This window comes from Ostrea edulis, chromosome 8 (assembly GCF_947568905.1).
Source record: "Ostrea edulis chromosome 8, xbOstEdul1.1, whole genome shotgun sequence".
Lineage (NCBI taxonomy): Eukaryota > Metazoa > Mollusca > Bivalvia > Ostreida > Ostreidae > Ostrea > Ostrea edulis.
In genome coordinates this window covers 43,844,271-43,867,243 of record NC_079171.1, presented here as the reverse complement: position 1 = coordinate 43,867,243, position 22,973 = coordinate 43,844,271, and the positions used below count along the sequence as shown (strand labels likewise).

At 35.8% G+C, this 22,973-nt stretch overlaps 1 protein-coding gene across 1 annotated transcript; it reads right to left on the bottom strand.

The window, feature by feature from the left end:
- Positions 1-96: 96 nt before the first annotated feature.
- On the bottom strand, positions 97-22,852 carry LOC125662640 (uncharacterized). Its single transcript, XM_048894926.2, has 5 exons — positions 22,681-22,852; positions 18,692-18,727; positions 16,738-16,867; positions 3,969-6,692; positions 97-2,550 (listed from the first exon to the last, which is right to left on the bottom strand). Exons 1-5 carry the CDS (start codon positions 22,693-22,695, stop codon positions 1,871-1,873), a joined length of 3,585 nt encoding a protein of 1,194 aa, XP_048750883.2. The 5' UTR covers positions 22,696-22,852; the 3' UTR covers positions 97-1,870.
- Positions 22,853-22,973: the final 121 nt, after the last annotated feature.

The window sequence follows — 22,973 nt, the reverse complement described above, 5'->3', positions numbered from 1 at the left end:
GTTTGCCCGAGTTGGGTGCCCTGTATAACAGTCACGGGCCTTTCTCCAGTATATATATCAAGAACAACCAGATCTGGTTAAAAAATTAAGTTATTTGTTCAGAAAGATCTTTATTGAGAAATTACATAAGAACATGTATCACATGCAATACAAACACAATTCAACGCAATCAATTTATATCATTTTACATTTATTTCTTTGATATTGAACAAACATGATGATTTACATTTAAATGTTCAAATTATGAGATGCTGGTGAACAAAAACCCAGGCTTATTCACATATCATCTCTATATATCTAACAAATATACATGTACTTGTAGAAAATGCTTTGCCTCGACGGTGTCCAATTTCATTCCGGTAGTGATCCACCAAGTACCATGTTTAATCACTATCCAAATAACGGGTGGTAGCACCTATCGGTTGGAGAGGAACATACACCCACCCACACCCACCCCTCCAGAAGTTAACTATGTAGTGATATTTTTCAGCACATAGATGTAAATTTTATGGACGTCAAATCCAGTCGTTTCGATGACAATTACACATTTCCCATTGCTTAACTACCTTCATCCCATTCAAGTATTTGGATGAATGGGTTTGCCTTTGGTCAGACTTACACTAAACGGTTAAATGATATCACATTTATTTTCAGGACTTAGATCTACATTATAATGTTTTGTTGATATTGTATTACTTCGTTGACTACTGACGTTCGATTACTTAGAACTTGTTTACAAGGTTAACACATTGTCACGGAACATATTTGGATGCCCTATGTATACATTGGAATGATGCATTTGATGCCTGCGGAATGTATGATGATATAATGATATAATACATAAAACGACTACATGTAGGTTATATCAGTCTCCTAACTATTCTTCCAATGATGGACTGCATAAATAAAACGATAACTAATGTTTACTGTGAAATGACGAAGACAACGAATATTCACCAATCTTATAAATCCCATAAACACATACCCCTGGACATACTAAAGGTGGCATTACGTTTTAGGAGGAGTAAGTGCATCTAGTTGACCGGTCACAACCGCCCTGATCTCTATCTTGATCAGTACATGTAAGGACAATTCAAATTAATTGATATATTATCATCCCCGCCCGCCCCTCAAAAAAGGGTCCGTCCCGATTTTTTTTATTTTCGCAAAAATTACGATTTCAAAGAAACTTGCTTCCCAGTGACATGAGTGAATGATTAAAGTCACAGTATGTTGGTTTTATATCCTCTATCAAAGATTCTTTGAATGTTAACTTGATTAACACTTTGTGTGATGCCTTTTATCATTATTTTTTCTCTCGGGGAAATAAGAATTAAAAAATAAAATCCTTCCACCTGCCCCATATTTTTGTGACCCCGGATGATAATCTACTAATTAAGTTGAATTGGCCTAACAAGAAAAACTGAAGATCACGAACACTGGTTGTTCTCATAAATCCTATAAAGAATAAATAATTTTGAGCAGAGAAAACACGGATCACACGGACACACCAGGGTGAGATTAGTGTCTAGGAGGAGTAAGCATCCACTGTTGACCTACAGTAGAGATTTGCATGTTATATCTAGTAAATAATCAGTTCAGTCCAAACATGTTTATGGAATAAAAAGTCGAATCTATTCCAGGCCTGCGATTCAAATCAACGTATATATTTGCATATTGATTTAAAAGTGCAATCATACAGTAAACAGAATGTCAAATAGACTGAAATTTGAAGGATGCTTTCAAATAAAACCCGATTCATTTCTAGAACAGAACCAGTAAATCGTTAATTTTGAAATGATAATCAGAAAAAAATGTTTATAGATTATGAGTCTATTTTTCCTGGGGGTCATATACATATATATAACAATTAATTCGTATGCTTCTTCTGGCTAAAATCTTTTCTTATATTTTCCACAGTATTTTCTGTGGAACTTATCCTTCCTTCAACGCTGGCAAGTCTTTCTGACACATGCTCAATCTTATTCCCAATAGCTGTTGTGGATGACGATAAATCAGATTCTACTTTTCTTATCCTTTCGGATACAGCTGAAAACCCACTTCTTATTTCTTTCAAAATCGACTCCATTTCGCTGTGTCCCTCAATCTGGGCTTCAAACTTTGATAAACAGTTATTGGGTAGTTGAAGAGCTTGGAAAATGGAGTCAATCGGCGTCACGATTCCTGATCCGTAGGACGTACACGCGACAGCCATGCCTATACATTTCAATACAGCGGGGTTGTTATTTTTTACGATAAATACCAATGCCCCCGAGTCACCCTTGTCTAAAAATAGTTGCTTTGTTTCAGAGGGTAAAGAAGAATCTATCTTGGGCATCACTTCCAACTGGTTGTAAAAGGTAAATTTAAAATTGTTACCAAAGTGGGCATCTTGATCAACAAGTCTTGCACTTGAATTTTCATACTTCAAAGATCCGATGGTTAGTCCAGTTTTAGCTCCTACTTTAATTATATCATTTCGGAAATTTGAATCTGATAACGCCTCTATCTTTCCATGTTGGAAAGATGGTGTATTGCTCTCTGAAAAGCCTGAAATGTAATAAATACAATATATGTAATGATTTCATGCACCAGAAAATTATAATAATTCTATTGTTGAAATACTTTTTTTACTCGCTCCGGTCGTGTTAATCTAATACTTATGCTTGGCTCCCATTGTCACGCGAGCCGTTACGAACGCCACGGTTGACCATTCGTCGCTAATTGCGGAAGTTTTCTTATACTAGGTGATGTCAATTAATACATGTAGGTTTTTGTACGAATTGTTGCGCTTTGATTTGGAAAGGTCACGGTAGATAAATTTCAGGTGACACGATCTGAACACCTTTCTGATACGATCACATACGTTCTGATAAGATTGTCCCGATTAAGTTCACAATTCGACCTAAATATCATACGATCATCACGATCGGGGTTCCGATTTGGACGATCATGGACGTAAAATACGATTGTGATCGCGATGTCTTTCACGATAAGAATCGAAGATAATCATTGTTGGAGCTAGGATTGGACCTCAACCGGTTTATATGCAGCCCGACTGACCCTTGACTTCCTTTTTCTTAACATCTGCAAATGGCTGAAGTTCAGGTTGATGATAACGTGGTATATGCAGCATTATTGTATGCTTATACATGTATTATAACTATTGTGACAGATCGTGGGAGATCGCACTAAAAGCGTTGTGTTTACATTGTAAAAGATTGACCAGGATCATCGCGATTTGGGAGCATGATTAAACGTGATATGTGGCGTTTTGTTATGACTCAATACGACCTGATCCTATTATAACGACTGAAAATTGTGTTGATCGTAGAAAAAACGTGACTGCCAACACAGTTCTACAATCAATAAGCTTGTCACGACTGGTGCCAATATTAGGTAAGATTCGATACGATCACCACGATTATTCCATGATTTCAATTGTACCGCGAATCGTGACAGTGGTAACCTAGCAGTAGTGATCTCCCTTCATAACCGAGAAGTCTCTATTGGATTTTCGATCTAGGTACCGCGGCAAACCCATGAATTTTAACAGAGGTAGTCATTTTCTTCGTCAAACGCCCGACATTAAAAGTGATAGTCATGCGACATTATAAATGTAACAATGGAGGCCCCGTGTGACTGTAGATACTGACAATCGCATGACAAAGAACCTTCGTTGCTATAGCCCTGAGATATATGAATAGGTCAACTCTATTGATGTTTCACTTACAGGTGATTGGGTCCTTATATGAGGGAGTGAAACATCCCCAAAATGGGACTTCAAACAACATGCAAACAATCTCACTGTATCGCAAGGAAGCAACATTTGTTTCAAATGCAGAGTTCTTTCATTTGATATGTCGCGCAAGTCACTAATGGACGATTAAACTATTCACGACCTGGTTTATGTAATATTCCTGAAATTCCTTACAAAACAGGTGTGTTTACTTTTTAAAAGGGTTTACCTGCCATCTGCATCTGCTCTGGTTTGTACACACATGCAAAATGCCCATCAACTGGGTGACTGCTAGTGATGTCGACCAGCGCAGCGTCAACGCTTACTATATCTGGCTCGTCGGGACTAAAAGCAACTGTTTTAACAACGCCTAAAGCGATGTTTTCATTGCGATGTTTTCCATCGAACACACGGATTTCTTTCCTATATACATGTCTTCTTGAATCACCATGAGCGAGAATTTTAATTGGACAAATAACATGTGCACACGTTAGGAATACTTTATTGAAATCACCATTCATATCCACAAATCCCCCGAGAGTACCTGACGAAGTTTTTTCATTATTTGCGATTTCCATCCCAATTCGCATTGGGTCTATAGCGAACTTACATGTAGCTTCGCGCACATCGACAGGATATCCATCAATATCTTTCGGAAAGGGATTTTCCCCAAAAGGTATGATTCCTTTAATTTGGCAGTGTATAACCACACAAATAGATCTTTCTGTTGTTAATTTCCCAGTACTGTAACCAGATGATCGCACACTCGACATGTTGACTAATGTGAGGTTGCTATGGTTTTCAAATAAATCTCCTACTGATTTTGAGATTGGCATTGTAGATGACAATTTTAGTCCTTTTGCTTCAAACAAGAGAACTCTTTCAGCTTCATCGCTCACTTCATTTTCCTTTCGAATAAGAACACGCAGTCCAGCTAAATCAGAGTTTCTGTCGTCACGGATTGACTCTTTTGTGTCTGAAACAATCATTACTATTGTATCAATACTTTGTTTAATATTTTTCGCAATTTCAAAATGGCATCCACAGTACGCATTTAGAATTCTAAAATTATCACTATAACATCTGACGTATAGGTTTTTTATTTCTTCGACGATTATTTTTGTCGAAAAGGTTTGTGATTGATACGGAAACTCGGAACATATTTTCCTCCGCCAATCCGAGGAGCCAAATAGTATCGCACATTTTATGTACCATTCCTCCTTCCGTTTCTCTCCTACTGATATCAGCGCATCACCATATTGTTCAGGTGTGTTTATACGGACATTTAACAAACGCATCGACTCTTTCGTCGGGACATTTTGTAGCTTCACCTTTTCTTCACTGCATAATTTGTCAAAGTCTGTAGATTCGTGGTAATCTTGGATTCTGACACCGGGAGGTAGAATATCATATACGAGGGCTTGATGTCTTGATTCACAAATGAAATGTCCATTACAAATCTTCGAATGCTTCTCTAGGCGTGCTTTTTCGATGCAATTGTCTAGAAAATGCAAGCGACTAAAAGATCTACTGCAGCTGTACATGTTGTACAATTCACATAAGCAGGGACATAATTGATTGTAATTGAAGAAGTCACCATAACCATTCCCCAGGCCCCATCGTCGAGCAAAGAAATCAAATCTTAAATCTGGAAGTTTCAATAATATCGATGAAAAGAAACTTTTGCCGGGGTTTTGTTTTATATCTGGCATGATATCGAAGAGCATTGCCTGTGTCGTCCTGTCAAGTTCAAGAACTGAACTAGAAACGCTTTTAATCGCCAGTTCCTCATTTACCCATGAAAGGAGGTCCCATATCAACTTCAAATACATCTTGGTAGATTGATGTTTAATTTCCGTTACAATACGCTCGATCAACCAGACTAATAGAGGACCTTTTAGTTTCGATCTGTACCATCTATCATTTGATAGACTATCAAGTCTTGAAGCAGGGCACATCTCAATATATCTCCACGTGTTTTTTGAAAACAACATTCTGTGTGCAGCTTCCGATATTATAGAGTTTAGAAACTCATAGGCCATTTCTTCCTCGTTATATGCAAAATAAGTATCTACAAATGCCTCTGCTATATCATTTAAAATTTGATTGGGAAATCTCTCGAAAGGTTCATTCAAAAGTTCGAAAATATTTTGCATAAATTTCTTGAGTTTCGACGTTTGCTGAATATCTTTGTATCGTAGCCTGTCATTGTTTATACAAATTCCACATAGAAGAACTTTGCAAACCAGTTCCATAGATTGAAAATGATCTTGAATAATGCCAATGGATACATTTCGAAACTCATCCATGGATTTACTGCCACGAGAATTAAATTTCTTACAACATTTTGGAAAGGAAGGAAATTTTTGCAACACCGTCAATAACTTCTTCACGTCAATTTCATCTGCTCTGTTATGAGAAATAAATATTTTTTTGCTATCATCGAAATTCAACGGATCGGCACTAACATCAATAATTGCACAATGTTGAAAAATTGCATGGTTTTGATTTTGTATCCTAAGAAGATTCAAAACCTCTATTTGAAAAACAATGATCACCCTACTGGAAATTGACGTGGCGTCTATAAATCTCACAATTTGTGATAAATGATTGTGATTCTCCAAAGATATTTGATCAAAAGGACCGTCAATCAGAACTATCTGTGGTCCTTTATAGTCCAGAGTGGATACGTTTGCAACAATTATCAGTGAATTCTTAATACCCAATCTCTGTTTTAGCGTTTCTGCACATTTCATTGCCAAGCAGCTTTTCCCACTCCCCGGGAGACCGGTTATTATAATGTTTCCTTTCACCCCTTCCGTCACAGCTGTCCTAAAGAAACTCGTATGAACAAAATGTACGTTTTCTTTGGAGAGCTCTGCCTCTCTTCTTTTTTGTTGATATTGTGAAGAAGGATGTTGTGAAGTGAACATACTGTCAAACTCATCATAATCTGAAATAATAATAAACACCATGCAATCAATAGTAAAAGTTTGATGCCATTACATGTAACTACTTTTAGCAGAAAAACTTATAAAGATTTCCAAAAGCGGGTATGTTAAGGCAAGCCATACTCCATTTATACACCTAAACTGCACAATTCTTAAATTCTGTCCATCACACACACACACACACACACACACACACACACACACAGAGAGAGAGAGAGAGAGAGAGAGAGAGAGAGAGAGAGAGAGAGAGAGAGAGGAGCTAATAACTCTTAGAAACTATTTTGGTTGTTTACATGGGAACATTTTGTATCAAAATATCATGACAATCATGCGCTTCCGTATGACGTCATTGTATGACTGTCATAAATAGATTACGGATGTACCTTAATAGAAAATGGAAAAGTAACACGCTACCCTAGGATTTAAATATTAGTCTAACTGGCAATAAAGACATAGTTTAACAAGAGTACTGATAGAATCCTACCGCTTTCAGTAAGAAATGATTATTAAACATTTAAACACGAAACTATCTAGCCTATGTTTTACAATTGGTTCTTATGATTTTCTTTAAGAGTTTTCATAACAGACGATTCTATCAGTGATTTCTGTGTACATTATTTTATGACCTTTCACACGGTGTATAAAAAGTTTTTTAATGGTATGTTGCGTAGTGTGTTATTTTTGCAGTTTTATTTCAGTGTGTGACAGAGGAAAATCAAATGGACATGCTAAATGGTATGTTTCCCAGTTTAACAAAATTGTCAATGAGTGCAATCAACATACCTTCATAATATCAATAAATTCTCAGCGTTTATCATACATATTCTATATATCCCATGTCATATATTTCACATTTTTTTCGATATTTGCATGGCACACTTTAACAAATTCTTTAGATGTGTCAATTTCACTCGATGTATAGTTATGACGTCATCAGTTTACTTTCATATTGATCAGACAGAAATTACACGACAGCAGTATAACAATTCATATTTCTTTGGATCTTAGTAGCTGCATGGTTTATTTTATGCATAAATAAAACTTACATAAAAAATAAAATCGAAATTTAATTTTTACTTAGTGATATACGTACTTCAATTATGACGTCACATTGTTTCACGTATTTTATCTCAGTACAGATTTTCATAACCTGCCTTACAGGACCCGCGAAGATGTTTAATTTTTATCCTCAATGACGTGTACATCTATTTCATTGTCAGGGCACAATTTATAAAGGTTTATGAACCTGGAGAGCATGTTCACGAGGCTATCTTTGGAGAAAGATATGTCTTAGAGCACACCTAAGATATACTGTAGTGGATGAAGGGATGGGTGGAGTAGGGACTGTCACTGTTGTACATTACCACCATATACAACGTCACAATCGAGGAGTCGTCACTGTGGATCACGAGGCGGAACAAACATAGTGTCACTGAATATGAGATCGATTTTCTCATAAAATACACACTATATCTGCTAACATCATATTGCATAGAGTGTGGTAGACATATTTTGATCAATCAAATTGGTCACCGAAGTTCAGAAATCCATACTTACCTCAAACATTTCGTTTGCGTTTCATGAGTAGGTCTACAATGTTGAAATTTGAACTCATCTTTCTCGGTCATTTAATCTCTTTGCCTACTTGATTTGTTTGATTATTATATCGACCCTTTTCTCACATTTCACACGTAATTCGTACCAAAATGTACCAGCATCCCACTAGGATTATGCTCCATGTTTTTAATACATATAGTGAGGCTTTGCAGTTTGACCGTTGGGCTTCTAAACATGAATTTCATCATAATGCTTATAATATCAGTTTTTAGCTATACTGAACAGAAGGCTCAAAGAGCTAATCATATGGCCATATGTCTGGCGTGCGGTGTGCGTCAACCTTTTGGAAAAAGGGCTATATCTCAAGAATCCCTTGGCATTTTTTGTCAAATTTGTCACAGGGTATCCTTGGCCCAAGGGCTTTCATTTGTACTAAAACTAGGATTGTGTCCCTTTAACAAGGGGAGATAATTAGGAAAATGCAAAGAAAAGTAGTGGTTGCTAAAAAATCTTCTTCTCAAGAACCACTTGGCAAATTATCACCAAACTTATGCATAAGGATGAGGATTGGTTATAGATAAACAATTGTTCAAAGCATCATCCTGGAGCCAAGGGTGTGGTCCCAAGGTCACTTCAAAGTAGACCTTAAATTTTGTTTTGTTAAAACTTTGATATTTTGCTTTGTATAAGAACTAGGATAATCAAATTTTGTCAGTTGATGCATCTTAGGACCTAATATCATATTGTCTCAAAAGTAGCTCATGGTGACCTACTTTTTGAATTTTGCAGGTAATTATTATTGAATGGATTTGTATGCATATCTTCGACACTTTAAAGGATATGATCATCAAAAGTTGTCAGTTGATGGATCATGGGACTTTAAACTGCGTCATGTGAAAAGTATGTCACCATGACCTACTTTCTTAATTTTATGGTTAATCATTTATGAATACATTTTAGGTTGTTATTTCAGATACCGAGAGGTTCAGAATCATCAAACCTTGTAAGATGATGCATCTAGAGGCCTCGAAACATATTTTTTAAAAAGTAGGTCACAGTGACCTATTTTTTGAATTTTGCAGACATTCAAATTTCGCATTTTCAATTTTAGATGCATAATTTGGACACTATGAAAGCTATGATCATCTAACTTTGTCAGTTGATGCATCTTGAGTCTTCATAGTTTGTTGACTGAAAGGTAGGTCACCATGACCTACTTTTGATATTTCAGATACTATTTGACTTACAAATATCAAACTTTGTCAGTTGATGCAGGTTGAGTCTTCAGAGCGTTGACTAAAAAGTAGGTCACCGTGACCTACTTTTGGACAGTTACATTTAAATTTTCAGGTTCTCTTTGACTTAACATCATCAACCTTTGTTAATTGATGAATCTTGGTTAGTGAGAATTTTTACCTGTTCTACAATGTATCAGAAGAGCGATTCTAAGCCCATGGGTCTCTTGTCTTTTCATATTTCAGAATAAAATGTGATGCGAAAGAAGTCAAATTCTTCCATGAATAGGACGAAATAGTAGGCTATCTGCAAAATTAAAGCTGCTCCAATGTTACATATATTGATGTAAGCTTCAAAGAACGACTGCAAGTGATTTGTTTTATTTCACCGGCCTTATGAATTTGTAATTTTTCCCTCATCCCGTATCCCTTTTTTCAAATTATTGGGGTGGCATCTGTATAACACGATTAGTTCCTTACTGAGATGGCATCTACTTAGATCGGCGTAAGTGGTGTACATGTACATTCATCCAATTTATATACATGTAAATGATTTCATGACCAGTAGATATTCATATAAAACGTTGTCTCAGGATATAAGATACGCATTGCACACATACATTAATCAAAATTCAGTTTGTTACTTACATTGTGCAAAACCTTCTCTAGAGTATTTCGTTTTCGAGATAAAATGTAAAATTTGATTGTAAAACACATGTATTTTATTATGGTTTTAGTTTAGCACAGTTTGAATTATTATCCAAGGTTGTAAATATATTTTGTATACTCAAACTTCACATGTCTTATGAAAATATGATAATGTATAATTTTTCAAGATTTTAGGGGGGGGGGGGTGTACTTGTCGTAGAGCTTATAGCTTCTAACATAATACGTCATCGTATGATTTTCTTAGTGAAAACCTTATTTGTAGATGATAATCTGTAAATTAAACACAATTTATTCAAGTTTTAGTCCATACAAATGGGGGGAAAGACCCATATTGACATCATATGGTATTTTCAACAGTATTTCTTTTGACATGTTTGGGTTCATAAAATGTACATTATGAAAGTATTTGTTTCAATTTATCATCATAAATGATTACACATCATTATATAAAGGGTATATAGTCTATGTTGTTTATTACAGCTCATTTGTTTGGAATATAACTATCATTAAGAAAAATAAAGAAAGAGGGGGTGCATTTTCATCAATGTTGATGGTGTGCTTACTTTTGAGAAGCAATAACAAAGAAAATAGCTTGTCAACATCTATATTTTTCATTGTCTATCTATTACTGGAATATATATGTATCTATCTTATAAAGGACATTTTTTCATGATTGAGTCCATTTAAGGTCGAGTATAGATTTGCCCTAAATTATGTATCGTGAACTGATCTTTTTATATTGTATATAAATTGTTTCTTGGAATACCGATACACTTCGATGTTTGGTCGTGTGAGCTTGGGTTATCAATAAAAGCTGACCTATTTAATATCTCCTGAACTATTTAAGATATAGCTTCTATATTTTATGTCGTCAATAGTTCTTATGGCAAGGTTTTCATATCATACCATAATATATATATATATATAAATTGACGATCAGATGGAGTTCAATCACATAACATTTATTTCTCTACAGGCTGTTTCGTAAGGGGATGGTTTCCCCTCACTCGTCGGGAGAAAAATGACATCTAACGAAAAACATCCGCGTGGCTGAGAATATGTTACACAGAAACATACTGGATAGTTGCTAAGCATGATTACACACAGATTGAGTAAATAGAAATTTATGGGAATGACGGCAAGTGCTGACAAGTTCTGAACGCTTATTCAATGAAGATTTTTCGGGATGACATATTATAAAGAATTTCTCTAGAATACAAAGGTTGCACTTTTTTGAAATGTTTGAGTATGATGATGTTTTCCCTAAAATTTCCCACTTGATTTTGTAGTCAATATTTTTGTCTTTCAATGTCCATATGAATTTGCTGAGCTCGGTGGTATTCTTTTTCGTGGAATTACGGAATGAATGAGTGTGGTTGGCGTATCTTAATTTGAACTCGGTGTCTGCTAGTCCCACGTAGCTCTCTTCTTGTCCATTATCGGCTCTGACTCTTGCTAAATACACAATTCCGTGGGCGCGACATTCACCGTTGAGCGGGCATTGATCTTTGTTTCGGCAATTACACCTGTTACATGTATCTCCGTTCTGGCGCACTTGTTTGATTGATCAATCAAACAAGTGCGCCAGAACGGAGATACATGTAACAGGTGTAATTGCCGAAACAAAGATCAATGCCCGCTCAACGGTGAATGTCGCGCCCACGGAATTGTGTATTTAGCAAGAGTCAGAGCCGATAATGGACAAGAAGAGAGCTACGTGGGACTAGCAGACACCGAGTTCAAATTAAGATACGCCAACCACACTCATTCATTCCGTAATTCCACGAAAAAGAATACCACCGAGCTCAGCAAATTCATATGGACATTGAAAGACAAAAATATTGACTACAAAATCAAGTGGGAAATTTTAGGGAAAACATCATCATACTCAAACATTTCAAAAAAGTGCAACCTTTGTATTCTAGAGAAATTCTTTATAATATGTCATCCCGAAAAATCTTCATTGAATAAGCGTTCAGAACTTGTCAGCACTTGCCGTCATTCCCATAAATTTCTATTTACTCAATCCTGTGTGTAATCATGCTTAGCAACTATCCAGTATGTTTCTGTGTAACATATTCTCAGCCACGCGGATGTTTTTCGTTAGATGTCATTTTTCTCCCGACGAGTGAGGGGAAACCATCCCCTTACGAAACAGCCTGTAGAGAAATAAATGTTATGTGATTGAACTCCATCTGATCGTCAATTTATGTAGCTCCGTGAGGCCACGTCGAGCACTCTAGAAGATTATATCGGAGATTTATCCCACTATATATATATATATATATATATATATATATATATATATGACATTGTGACTTTAGTCGTATCCAGAATAGCAAGATAATGTTTGTCATATTGGTGTTGACGCATCTCTTATGTGACTTCATTTTCAGTTATGTTGTGATACTTTGAGGACACAATATATGATCAATTTATTTTACAAGAGTGGAATAGAATATGCTAAAACTCACAACAACTGAATAATGGCAGGATCAAGGTGGCTCGGGTGAGCAAAGTGGCTTATAAACTTTTTATTTGATTTTACAGCCATTTTGGCACATGCAAAATCTGACGAAAGTCATTTATGAAAGGTGAATAGATAGTTGGGCAAATGAGTACCCCTGGGTCTTTAATAATATTCTTATTGTTTTATGCAAATGTTCTCAATCATGCATAGTAGCTGTTGCTGAAGCTATCACTTTGGTCATAAAGTTGTAAATTATAATAAAAATAATATATGTGGTTTGGTAAAGGATATAAGATCTACGTTATACAGTGTAATTCATGTTTGCAAATAAATAGTTTGCAGGAGAAAAATAATACGTGTACAATTTTCTAGATATTGATTACAGGTGCAAGAGGACGCCTCCTGCTGAGAGAAAAGAACGAAAACTAACCAAATAAATGTTGTGTCTATATATATTTATGTATGTCTATTAAAAGAAGGTGTATATATCTAATAAAAACATTTTTTTTTCATGTCCGAATATATTGAAGGTGGGGAGGATGTCTACCTTAATTCACCGTGATAAATACACAAAATGTCTGGAAATTTCTTATGTCTTCTTTGCATCAATTGCTATTAATTGTTATACGCCCCATTCAATAACTTTTTCACTAATATAGTGACGTCACTTGATTTAGATTTAGAGTCGTTCTTGTGAAATTTTTGTTTATCGTGCCTACGCGTGCCGCGACATAGGACCTCTTATCAAAGATCTATGACTTTCACTTGTAATGCCAAGGGCTCGGAACAGTCACTATTTATGTTCAGTGCTTCGCAGAAATAACTTTTGTGTGTCGGGGGACCATTAACTTGTTTCCCCTGGATTCAGTACCTCATTCTATAATCGTATATTATTATCGTTTATAGGTAACTAAAAATTAAGCAAAAAGAACACGCTGATTAGGGACATTCTGATTAACATCACATTGATGATCAGGGGTCCACGTTTGCCCAACTGTCTATTTAGTATTGCTTATAGGAGTTACGAGATTGATCACTGTTCGTTATCTTCACCTTACACTGAACACAACAAAACCCCTTAAAGAGCACGCTGATTACGGACATTCTGATTAACATTATATTGAACACAACAAAACCGCTTAAAGAGCACGCTAATTACGGATATTCCGGCTAACACCACATTGAACATGACAAAACCCTTTAAAGAACACGCTGATTACGGACATTCTGATTAATACCACACTGAACACAACAAAACCCCTTAAAGAGCACGCTGATTAGGGAAATTTTGGTTAAAATCACACTGAACATAACACAACCTCTTAAAGAACACTCTGATTACGGACTGCTTTGGTCTATCCCATAGTTCTATTCGTGTTTCTCGTCTTTTGTTTACAGGTGACCAGCGTGTAAATAGCTAGACGTGGTGTGACTATTTGAAATTTAACCGACTCATATTGGACTTCAACAGATTCTAATTAACGTTCCAAATAGAAAAATCAAATTAAATGTCGTGCAGAAAAAACCCCACAATTATCCAGTAATTAACATTCATCAAATAAACAATTGAATTTCTAAGTCAAACATAATTTTGTGAACGTTCTTGCAAAGCATCAGTGGATAATCCTAGTACGTTATGAAATTCATCACTCTGGTCCACGTCCCCGATTAATATTTTCAGTATTGACTTATAAAAACAGAACTTAGCGAGGATGGAACTGGAATTATTTCATCTAAAATATTTAACTAACAAGAGGCCCACGGCAAAGCATTAAAGAAGATCTATGTTATCGATAACATTTTAAAAGACATTCAAAAATGGTTTACACAAAATCATTATATATACCAAGTTTGACCCCACCCTGGAGTCAATACGTCTTCCCCGGATATCATAAAATTTGCAATTTCGATAGAGGCCTGTGAGGTTATAAGGAAGATGCTTTATTGAATATTGTTTAACGTCCCTCTCGAGAATGTTTCATTCATATGGAGACGTCACCACTGCCGGCGAAGAGCTGCAAAATTTAGACCTATGCTCGGCGCTTATGGCCTTTCAGTGGAAGGGATCTTTATTGTGCCACACTTGCTGTGACACGGGACTTCGGGTTTTGCAGTCTCATCCGAAGGACCGCCCCATTTAGTCGCCTCTTACAACAAGCAAGGGGGTACTGAGGACCTTTCTAACCCGGATCCCCACGGGACACCATCATATCACGGGGGGGGGGGGTGCAGGAGGAAGATATGGGGATAATAGGTCACATATACTTTACTGTTCCAGAAACAGTGCGAGTGTGGAAATGAACCGGGACAATTCGATACTCTTTGGACAACTAACACTTCTGTACATTGCATCGGTTCATCATTTATTCATGTATACATATATGTCACGAAAAGGTTTCCGTATATTATGCTTGTGTCGAAGTCACCCGTTGACTGTAAAAGTCAGCCCTTCTCGCAAAAGTCCAATATGAATGCGATGTAGTTGTCAAAAAGTCGTGTATGAATATTAATATAGCATGTCTACTTTAATGGCTGGTAATTCCTACAAAAATGAAATTTTTGCAAAAAGATTTAAATTTCAATTTTGAAAGTACATGAGGGTATACACTTTAACGGTCTACGCAGTCATACTTTTCATGAAGCGCTAACACTTACAAAAAACAAAAACAAAAAACCCAAAAATACAATAGATCGGAATCTAAACACTATATGAATCTTTGAAAAATATATATATGTCAATGGTTGATTACAGATAGCGTAGTAGATTGTAAAATGATCTTCTTGAGTTCAGTGAGACTCCCAGGGCAAACATGGCGATGAAATTCTCAATTTATTTGCATTATTGCAAGGATATACATGGTAATCATGCGAGACAACTTAGCAGATCCAGAATATTTTAATTTGTACCAAATGAATAAAGTCTCTCAAGCAATAACTTTCATTTTTCCTTTTCAAAAAGTTGGGATTTTTATGGACAAAACAGGTGCGTGATATCAAAATTAGCGCTAGGCATAAAAACTTGCTCATAATTGTAGAAAAACCAGTTGAACGCATTCCTATTCCTCTGGACACTCAAACGGAATTAACTCTCACACGATGAACGAATGGAAGAACACAAGCTAATTTGTCTAACCATAATGAGTATACTATGATAACTATTTGAATAAATTATACAAAATAGCACAGTTACGTACTTTATGACGTCATAATATACAAACTCACATGAAAACTACTTCATTATCACTGTATATTCATATAGCGCCTTATCCCATCAACGCAATTACCCTAAAGTGTTTAACATGTAAAACAAAAACAATAAATACAGAAAAAAAGAAACTATACTAAACATTGTTAACATAGATGTAGTACCTAGACGTAGGCAAGACTATAAAAGTTTATCTAAAACGTTTATAAGAAATCTATGTGGGTTTTTTGGCATGCATGCACTTCCTAAATATCATTTATGCTGAAAAATGAGAATGATGTAAGTGGAAGATAGCCCCCTGCACCATCAACTTATTTGTCAGCAGCCTGCCTCGTTTTAAAAACTGTCCATACACAGAGCAAGCTCTTGCATATCGAATCAGTTGAAAGATATAAACACCATATACAGGTGATAATGGAATATTACTACACAAATATATATGGGAAGTTGACGATATAGAACCTCAGATTATCCTGTTTGCTATAACGTTGAGTTGTTAGTTTGCTGTTAATATCTACTTTTAATAAAATATCTAAGTATGAAGTAAAAGTGGACGACTCTGGTGTCTTTTATTTCGACACAGGTATATATCTAATCGACATATCAATGAAAATTATTGTTAATAGATAATACGTCGTCGATATATCTGAATGTCGAACTGAAGGCCAGGCAAGAGATTTTTTCTCGTCACGTATAAGCATTCCAGTCTAGTGCAGCTTAACATATTTGATCATCTTTGCCCTTGGGGCTGGGGTTGAACTAAAATACATAGTATGGATTCAAAGCTTTACATTAATTAGCATTTCGTAAATTCTATGGTCGTTATAATGACGATCCAATTTACAAATATAACTTGCCACTAGGTCGAATTCTGTCTGGCGTGTTTCAAACCCATTGTATATCAGTTATACCTGATTCATCGTTTTTCTCAGTAAATGCGCTGTCCTGACTGATTTCAGTTGATAAAGATGACATGCTAGTTTCATCCTCATCTTTGGCATCAGCTGGAGTTGACTGGTAACTTTCTCTTTGATACCAAGCCTAATTGAGAAAACAAATCATATTTGTTGTTTTACGTCCCAGTCACAAATTGTTCACTCATGAAGAGACGTTAGAAGTGAAATTGGAGTATAACAATAAAGGCCTGCAAAGACACACAGCCTCGGTATTTAAGGTGATGAATATCCCAAGACCCATAATTTTCAATTCTGATACCGAGAGCTTGGCTAAATATATTTACTACCTATGTAAAACGTCTTGGGTTTGATGGGAGCTTAGCGGAAATACATCTATAAAAGGGTTCAGAAATTGAAGTTGTAATGTGAATCCCAGAAAGGATGTAATGCCTCCATTAATCCTCAAGTTGAATATAAAGCTGTCACCTTATGGAGTCAATGGTTTTCAATACTACATCTGATTTTTTCTGTACAAATGTTACCCTACAGTATTTTTCCTGTTAACCATGAACATTGTATAATATCTATTTTCAAAAAATCCAAAGATCAAAGCTTCCGACAGTTCTATTGTCTTTTTTGTAAATAAATTCTTAAGAAAGCAACAACAACAACAACAAAATACTGAAAGTTTAAACATTTGTCAGAAGTGAAGCAACACTCACATTATGGTGAACTTTTAGTTTACATACAATTATATAGATTTTGAGTGAGTTGCCACTAAATGAAAGTTATAGAACTGAAAATTCATGATGCTATTATGGAAAGGTGAAGATAACGAACAGTGGACAGTCTCATAAATCCTACAAGGAATACAAAGCAGAAAATTAGGCAACACGGACCCCTGGATATACGAGAGGTGGGATCAGGTGCCCAGGAGCAGTAAGCATCCCCTGTCGACCGGTCACACCCGTCCTGAGCCATATATCTTGATCAGGTAAACGAAGTAATCCGTAGTAAGATTCAAAGTACCACGAACGACCTAATAATTGGTATAAAACACGTCAGATAGCGTTTAATCCAATGCTATAATGCATTGGCAAACCAGAACTAGATCACCATAACGACCATGGAAGTTCCAAAATACTGACTTTAAACGAGACTGTTGAAACCCATGTAACATCAACTTGCCTGTCAGTAGCTTGTCTCGATTTAAACACTGAGCATACGGAGAACAAGCTCTTGTGGATTGAATCAGTTGAAAGATTTAATTATCATATACAGGTGATAATGGAATATTGCTACATAAATATGGGAGGTTTACGATAAAGAAGCTAAAATCGCCCCGTTTGTCATAAAGATAGTATGCGGTTACATATTTTCATGAATACATGTACTACAAAGTCAAGTGTAAATCCTATACGGACTGTTCTGCCACACCAAAAAGAAATACAATAATACATGTACATCGGATTTATAGAATAGACTGATGTTGAGAATGAATGGAATTTTTGGAAGCAACCTAATCAGCATAAACCTTGACATATGTATGAAATTGATTATCAGATATATCCTAAGAATGGATCTAAAGGTAGGATAGGACATTTAACCTACACCTTTCATGATGACGTCTCAATATGAATGAAAATTCTTAAGGGGACGTAAATTAAATCAACAAAACAAATAAAACACAAAACATAAATATTTCTATCCGAAAAATTTGAGTGCGAGTGCAGGTAAGTCGTAAGTGGTAAGGTACAAAAATCCAGTTAATCCATTTAATGATGTTATTTTTCATTTTATGTTTTATTAAAAGAAAATGAAATTCGGTAAATGGTATAATTGCCAGAAACACTACATTTGGAGTCTACGCAAACTTATGCACAGAACTATAGATTTGCTATCCTATATAAAAAGAAACAAAACTTAATGTTAGACGTGTGCAGATATCTATAATTTCAAAAGGAATTACCTGGTAAGAATCAGTAACCTGGCTGCTAGTATTTTCCTGAAATTCAAAAGTATGAATGTAAGTACTTTAACATAGCATTCTGCAAGTTTTTAAATCGTTCTAGATGTATACTATTGTAACATGCAGGTCCGAACACGCTCGTCGTTGTTTATCTTGTGTGATCAAAAGAGAAAGAGATACTCTACCCCATCGCCAGAAAAGCTAGCTCACTAGCGAGATGTAGAAGTTCTCCATATGCTGTCCGCTACATTTCAGGGTGTTTTCTATATGTACAGAAAGGTGAAGATAACGAACATCGACCAACCCCACACCTCCCTCAAGGAATACAAAACAGATTTGGGCAAACGCAGATCCCTGGATATCCCAGAGATGGGATCAGATGCCTATGAGGAGTCAGCATCCCCTTTCGACCCGTCACACCCGCCATGAGCCCTATGTCTTGATCTGGTCAACGGAGTCACCCGTAGTCAACGTCAGTGTGCCAAGAAGAGCGAAACAATCGGTATGAAACACGCCAGACAGCATTTGACCCAATGAAATGTTGTATTAGCAAATTAAATCGTTATAACGACCATATGATTTTTCGAAATGCTGACTTGAAACGAGACTGTTGAAACCCATGTAACATCAACTTGGTTGTCAGCAGCCTACCTCGATTTAAAAACTGATCACAATGAGAACAAGCTCCTGCATATCGAATCAGTTGAGGGATATAATGGAATATTGCTGCATAAATATGGAAAGTAGACGATCGAGAAGCTGAAATCATCCCATTTGTCATAAAGTTGATTTGTTAGTTTGCCATTAATTAATATCTACTTTCAATAAAATATCTAAGTATGAAGCCGATGTGGAGAATACTTTACTGTAGTTCACTAATACATATATTAGTATCTCACAAATGGTCATCTGAAAAGCTTACAGAAGGTACAAACTGACTATTCAGAATAACTAATGAGGGTGATCGGTGGGGAAATAACATGTTTTGGATAAATTTTGGTTCTGTATAAAACAATTTCATTCGTGTGTGTGTGTGTGTGTGGGGGGGGGGGGGGGTAATGTACATAATATCTATTCAAGCTATCCACTCTTCAGGTGCTTGTGTCCTTTATAAAAATCTATTTACTGCACAGGAAGAAAGCGCGCGATTGAAGCCTTATATCGCTGCATTGTTGTATCGCCGTATAAAAAATATATATCCATTATCAAAATCTTCATCATACATTTACCAATTAACTGTGTCCAAACATACCTTCAAATAATCATTTAATCCCCATACGATCCGAAAGCGCACTTCTTCATTTGATTTCGTTTGTTGATGTACATGTAGCTATTAAAGGAGTAATATTAGGTATCCAGTCAATTCGAACATACAATGTATCATAAACACAGGCACCGGAAGTGTGGATAGCTTAAGCAACCCTTCCCCTTCTACCCAATGAAAAAATTTAACGAATACAGAACAATTAACTTCTCCAAAATATGTGATTGCCCCGCCGATCTCCCTCATAAGTCGTTCTGAATAGTCAGTTTATATATTCTCGAAGCTTTCGAAACTTTTGAGATGACCACTTGTGAGATATATGTAAAGGTGCGCAACACAAACATGTAAACAAACAGGGGTCTACCTGCTTCGAGACCGATTCACGGGGTATAGACCACTTTACGGGGGGAATTTCTGCAAGTACTCCGTCAGGCTAATGTAGTTCTACTTATGTCTTTCATCCTGCATTAGCCTGACGAAATATTTTGCAGAAATCCCTTCGATATTATTCCAAGGTATCAGGTACATGTATATGTCTTCCGTTTCTTGATTGTGCGAGCAAGCAATAGCACACTGAGAATATGTACTTGTAAAATAGCAATTCTATGACAAAAATTCTGAAAGACTTCTGATGTAGATATATATGTAGTAATTACGAAGAAACCTTATCTACTGTGTACAAATTGGAAGTTACATTCAAGAAGCGTCACTAACTCAAAAAGATGGCGTACTTAGAGACCATATATAGCAAATCACGCTATCATAAACATTATTATGCACCCCGAACAAAATTGTTTCACTTCTTATTTCTAAACCTTTAATCTTATATCAAATGCCTATTTTCGTTTCCCCCAGAGTAAAGCAATGTTTGTATATATTGGGTATATTGATCCTAATTATTGCGTAAACAAGTTGCCCAAGAGTCTTAATTTCAAAGTATTTTTTTTAACATGTACAGTACATCTTAGATTGCACAAATATAGTCACAAATACATTTTACTCAAATTACGATCCAGTGTCTCCTCCTCTGGCTCCGCGCACATAGTCTGTAATCCTTTTAAGGACCCAATTCAAGAGTGCTTTAAAATGTCTTATTTCCATAGCCTCATTTTTCACAAGTATACATTCATATAAAAAAAACTGGAACTACAACTTTATCAAATAACTCTACTTCAAATTTGAACGAAATTTGAACCAATCGTGATGAATCAAATTACCCCCTTTTTATCAAAGATAGCCTTTGATGTTTACTTATCCCACAAAATGCGAACTTCTATTTATGTACGTCTTCAGTCATTTCTAAAATGATATACATGGAATCAATATATGATGTGTCTTCTATGGATTACGCAATATGGGGTTCAACCATATTTCCTACTGTGAAACCCATGAGTGTATTATAGATAACGATATAAAATGCACAGGTATCCTTGGTATGCGGGTTTTCAATTTTAACTGAAATATGTTTCCTCATAGATTTGGCCTCTGTCTATCGCTTAGTAGGTAAACTTAACATAATGAATAGCAATTCGCTAGACTGCTGGCTCGATTGGTAATAAGGAGTCGAATAACGCCTGTCTTTGTAAACAAGTGTCACAACTGTTTGCAAAAAGCAGACCTAACCTCCAAAATAAAACAGGAATAAACATCAGTCGGTCTGATAATTTGTTCGCTCTTTGAAAACACAGAAATAAACGTATATATATATATATATATATATCCAAAATTGAAATAGAGTCTCAGTAATCGGATACTGATATTTAAAAAATATGAAAAGAAAACACAGAAATCCTCCGTAAAGCTTTAGCGCTTTCATTACATCTTCAGAAGCTTTACAAAAATGTATACATATCAGTATCCTAGTAACAGTGATTATGACGTCAAAGAAAGCGGAATGTTAAATGTCTATATTGTGACGTCATTGATAATGTACAACAATGATCTGGAAAAAGTACGGGAAAATCATAGGCAATTATAAAAGACTATTAAGTATTGGCTTTAGAATACCAATGAAATGTTTTTCTTTTTCCCGTCTCTGAATAGCACATCTGAGTTTATAAAATGGGAAAATGTTAAATCGTTTTTTATAACACGTTTCCAGGTGTGCACTTTACTGGATTTGTCTGTGTTCAGGTGTACTGTTGTGCTGCTTATGTACACGTACACGGGCACGGAGAGTGTTGCCAGTTTCACCAATGTAATATTCCTTGCATCAAGGACATGTGATGGCGTATATGACATCCTTTGTATCGCATGACATGTTAGCATTAACTTTAAATTCTCGTCCGTTAAAATTATAACTGGTCCCTTCTGTAATGTAGTCACATGTCCCGCATCGAGGGTCCGTACACTTTGACACAGTATAAGTACGGTCATCTAATTGGGAGGAACAAAGTATTCTCTTAAGATTTTTGGGCTGGCGTTTACTGCTAATAAAACGACAGTTCTTGTATATGCCTTTTGTTTGTTCATCTTCCCCAAGTAGCTTGTTTAATTCATAAACAATTGAATTGATGTTTTAATTCCCAGGCGAATTAAACATAGGTTAAATGCAATACGTAGATATGCATTGATTCAGTATTTTCTTCATATTCAAAAATGCAAATCACGAAAAAAAAAAAAACCCAAAATGATATGAAAATATAAATATAGTTACTTCATGTACGATGATCAAAAACCGTGTACATAAAGCTGATCCTTTAAACGAAATTATCAAAACCTTTACCTTCTTTGTCGCCATTTATATTAACTGCCTATGTATTGAATGCTACGTCCATCGTTGCACTTTTAATACACAGCACGTAAACTGATGCCTTATATAGTGCACACTTTGTTACTAGATAATAACGATAGTAAATAGAAATGTCAAATATATATGATATCCAGTGTCATCGCTGTTATGGTGTGTGGCAGATAACAGCAGAAATTATTTACAGGCAACCAACTCTCGTGGTGTTTGATTTAACGCAGATAGTGTGTTTTAAACACAGTGATAACGCGATAAGTAGTTATTTAAAG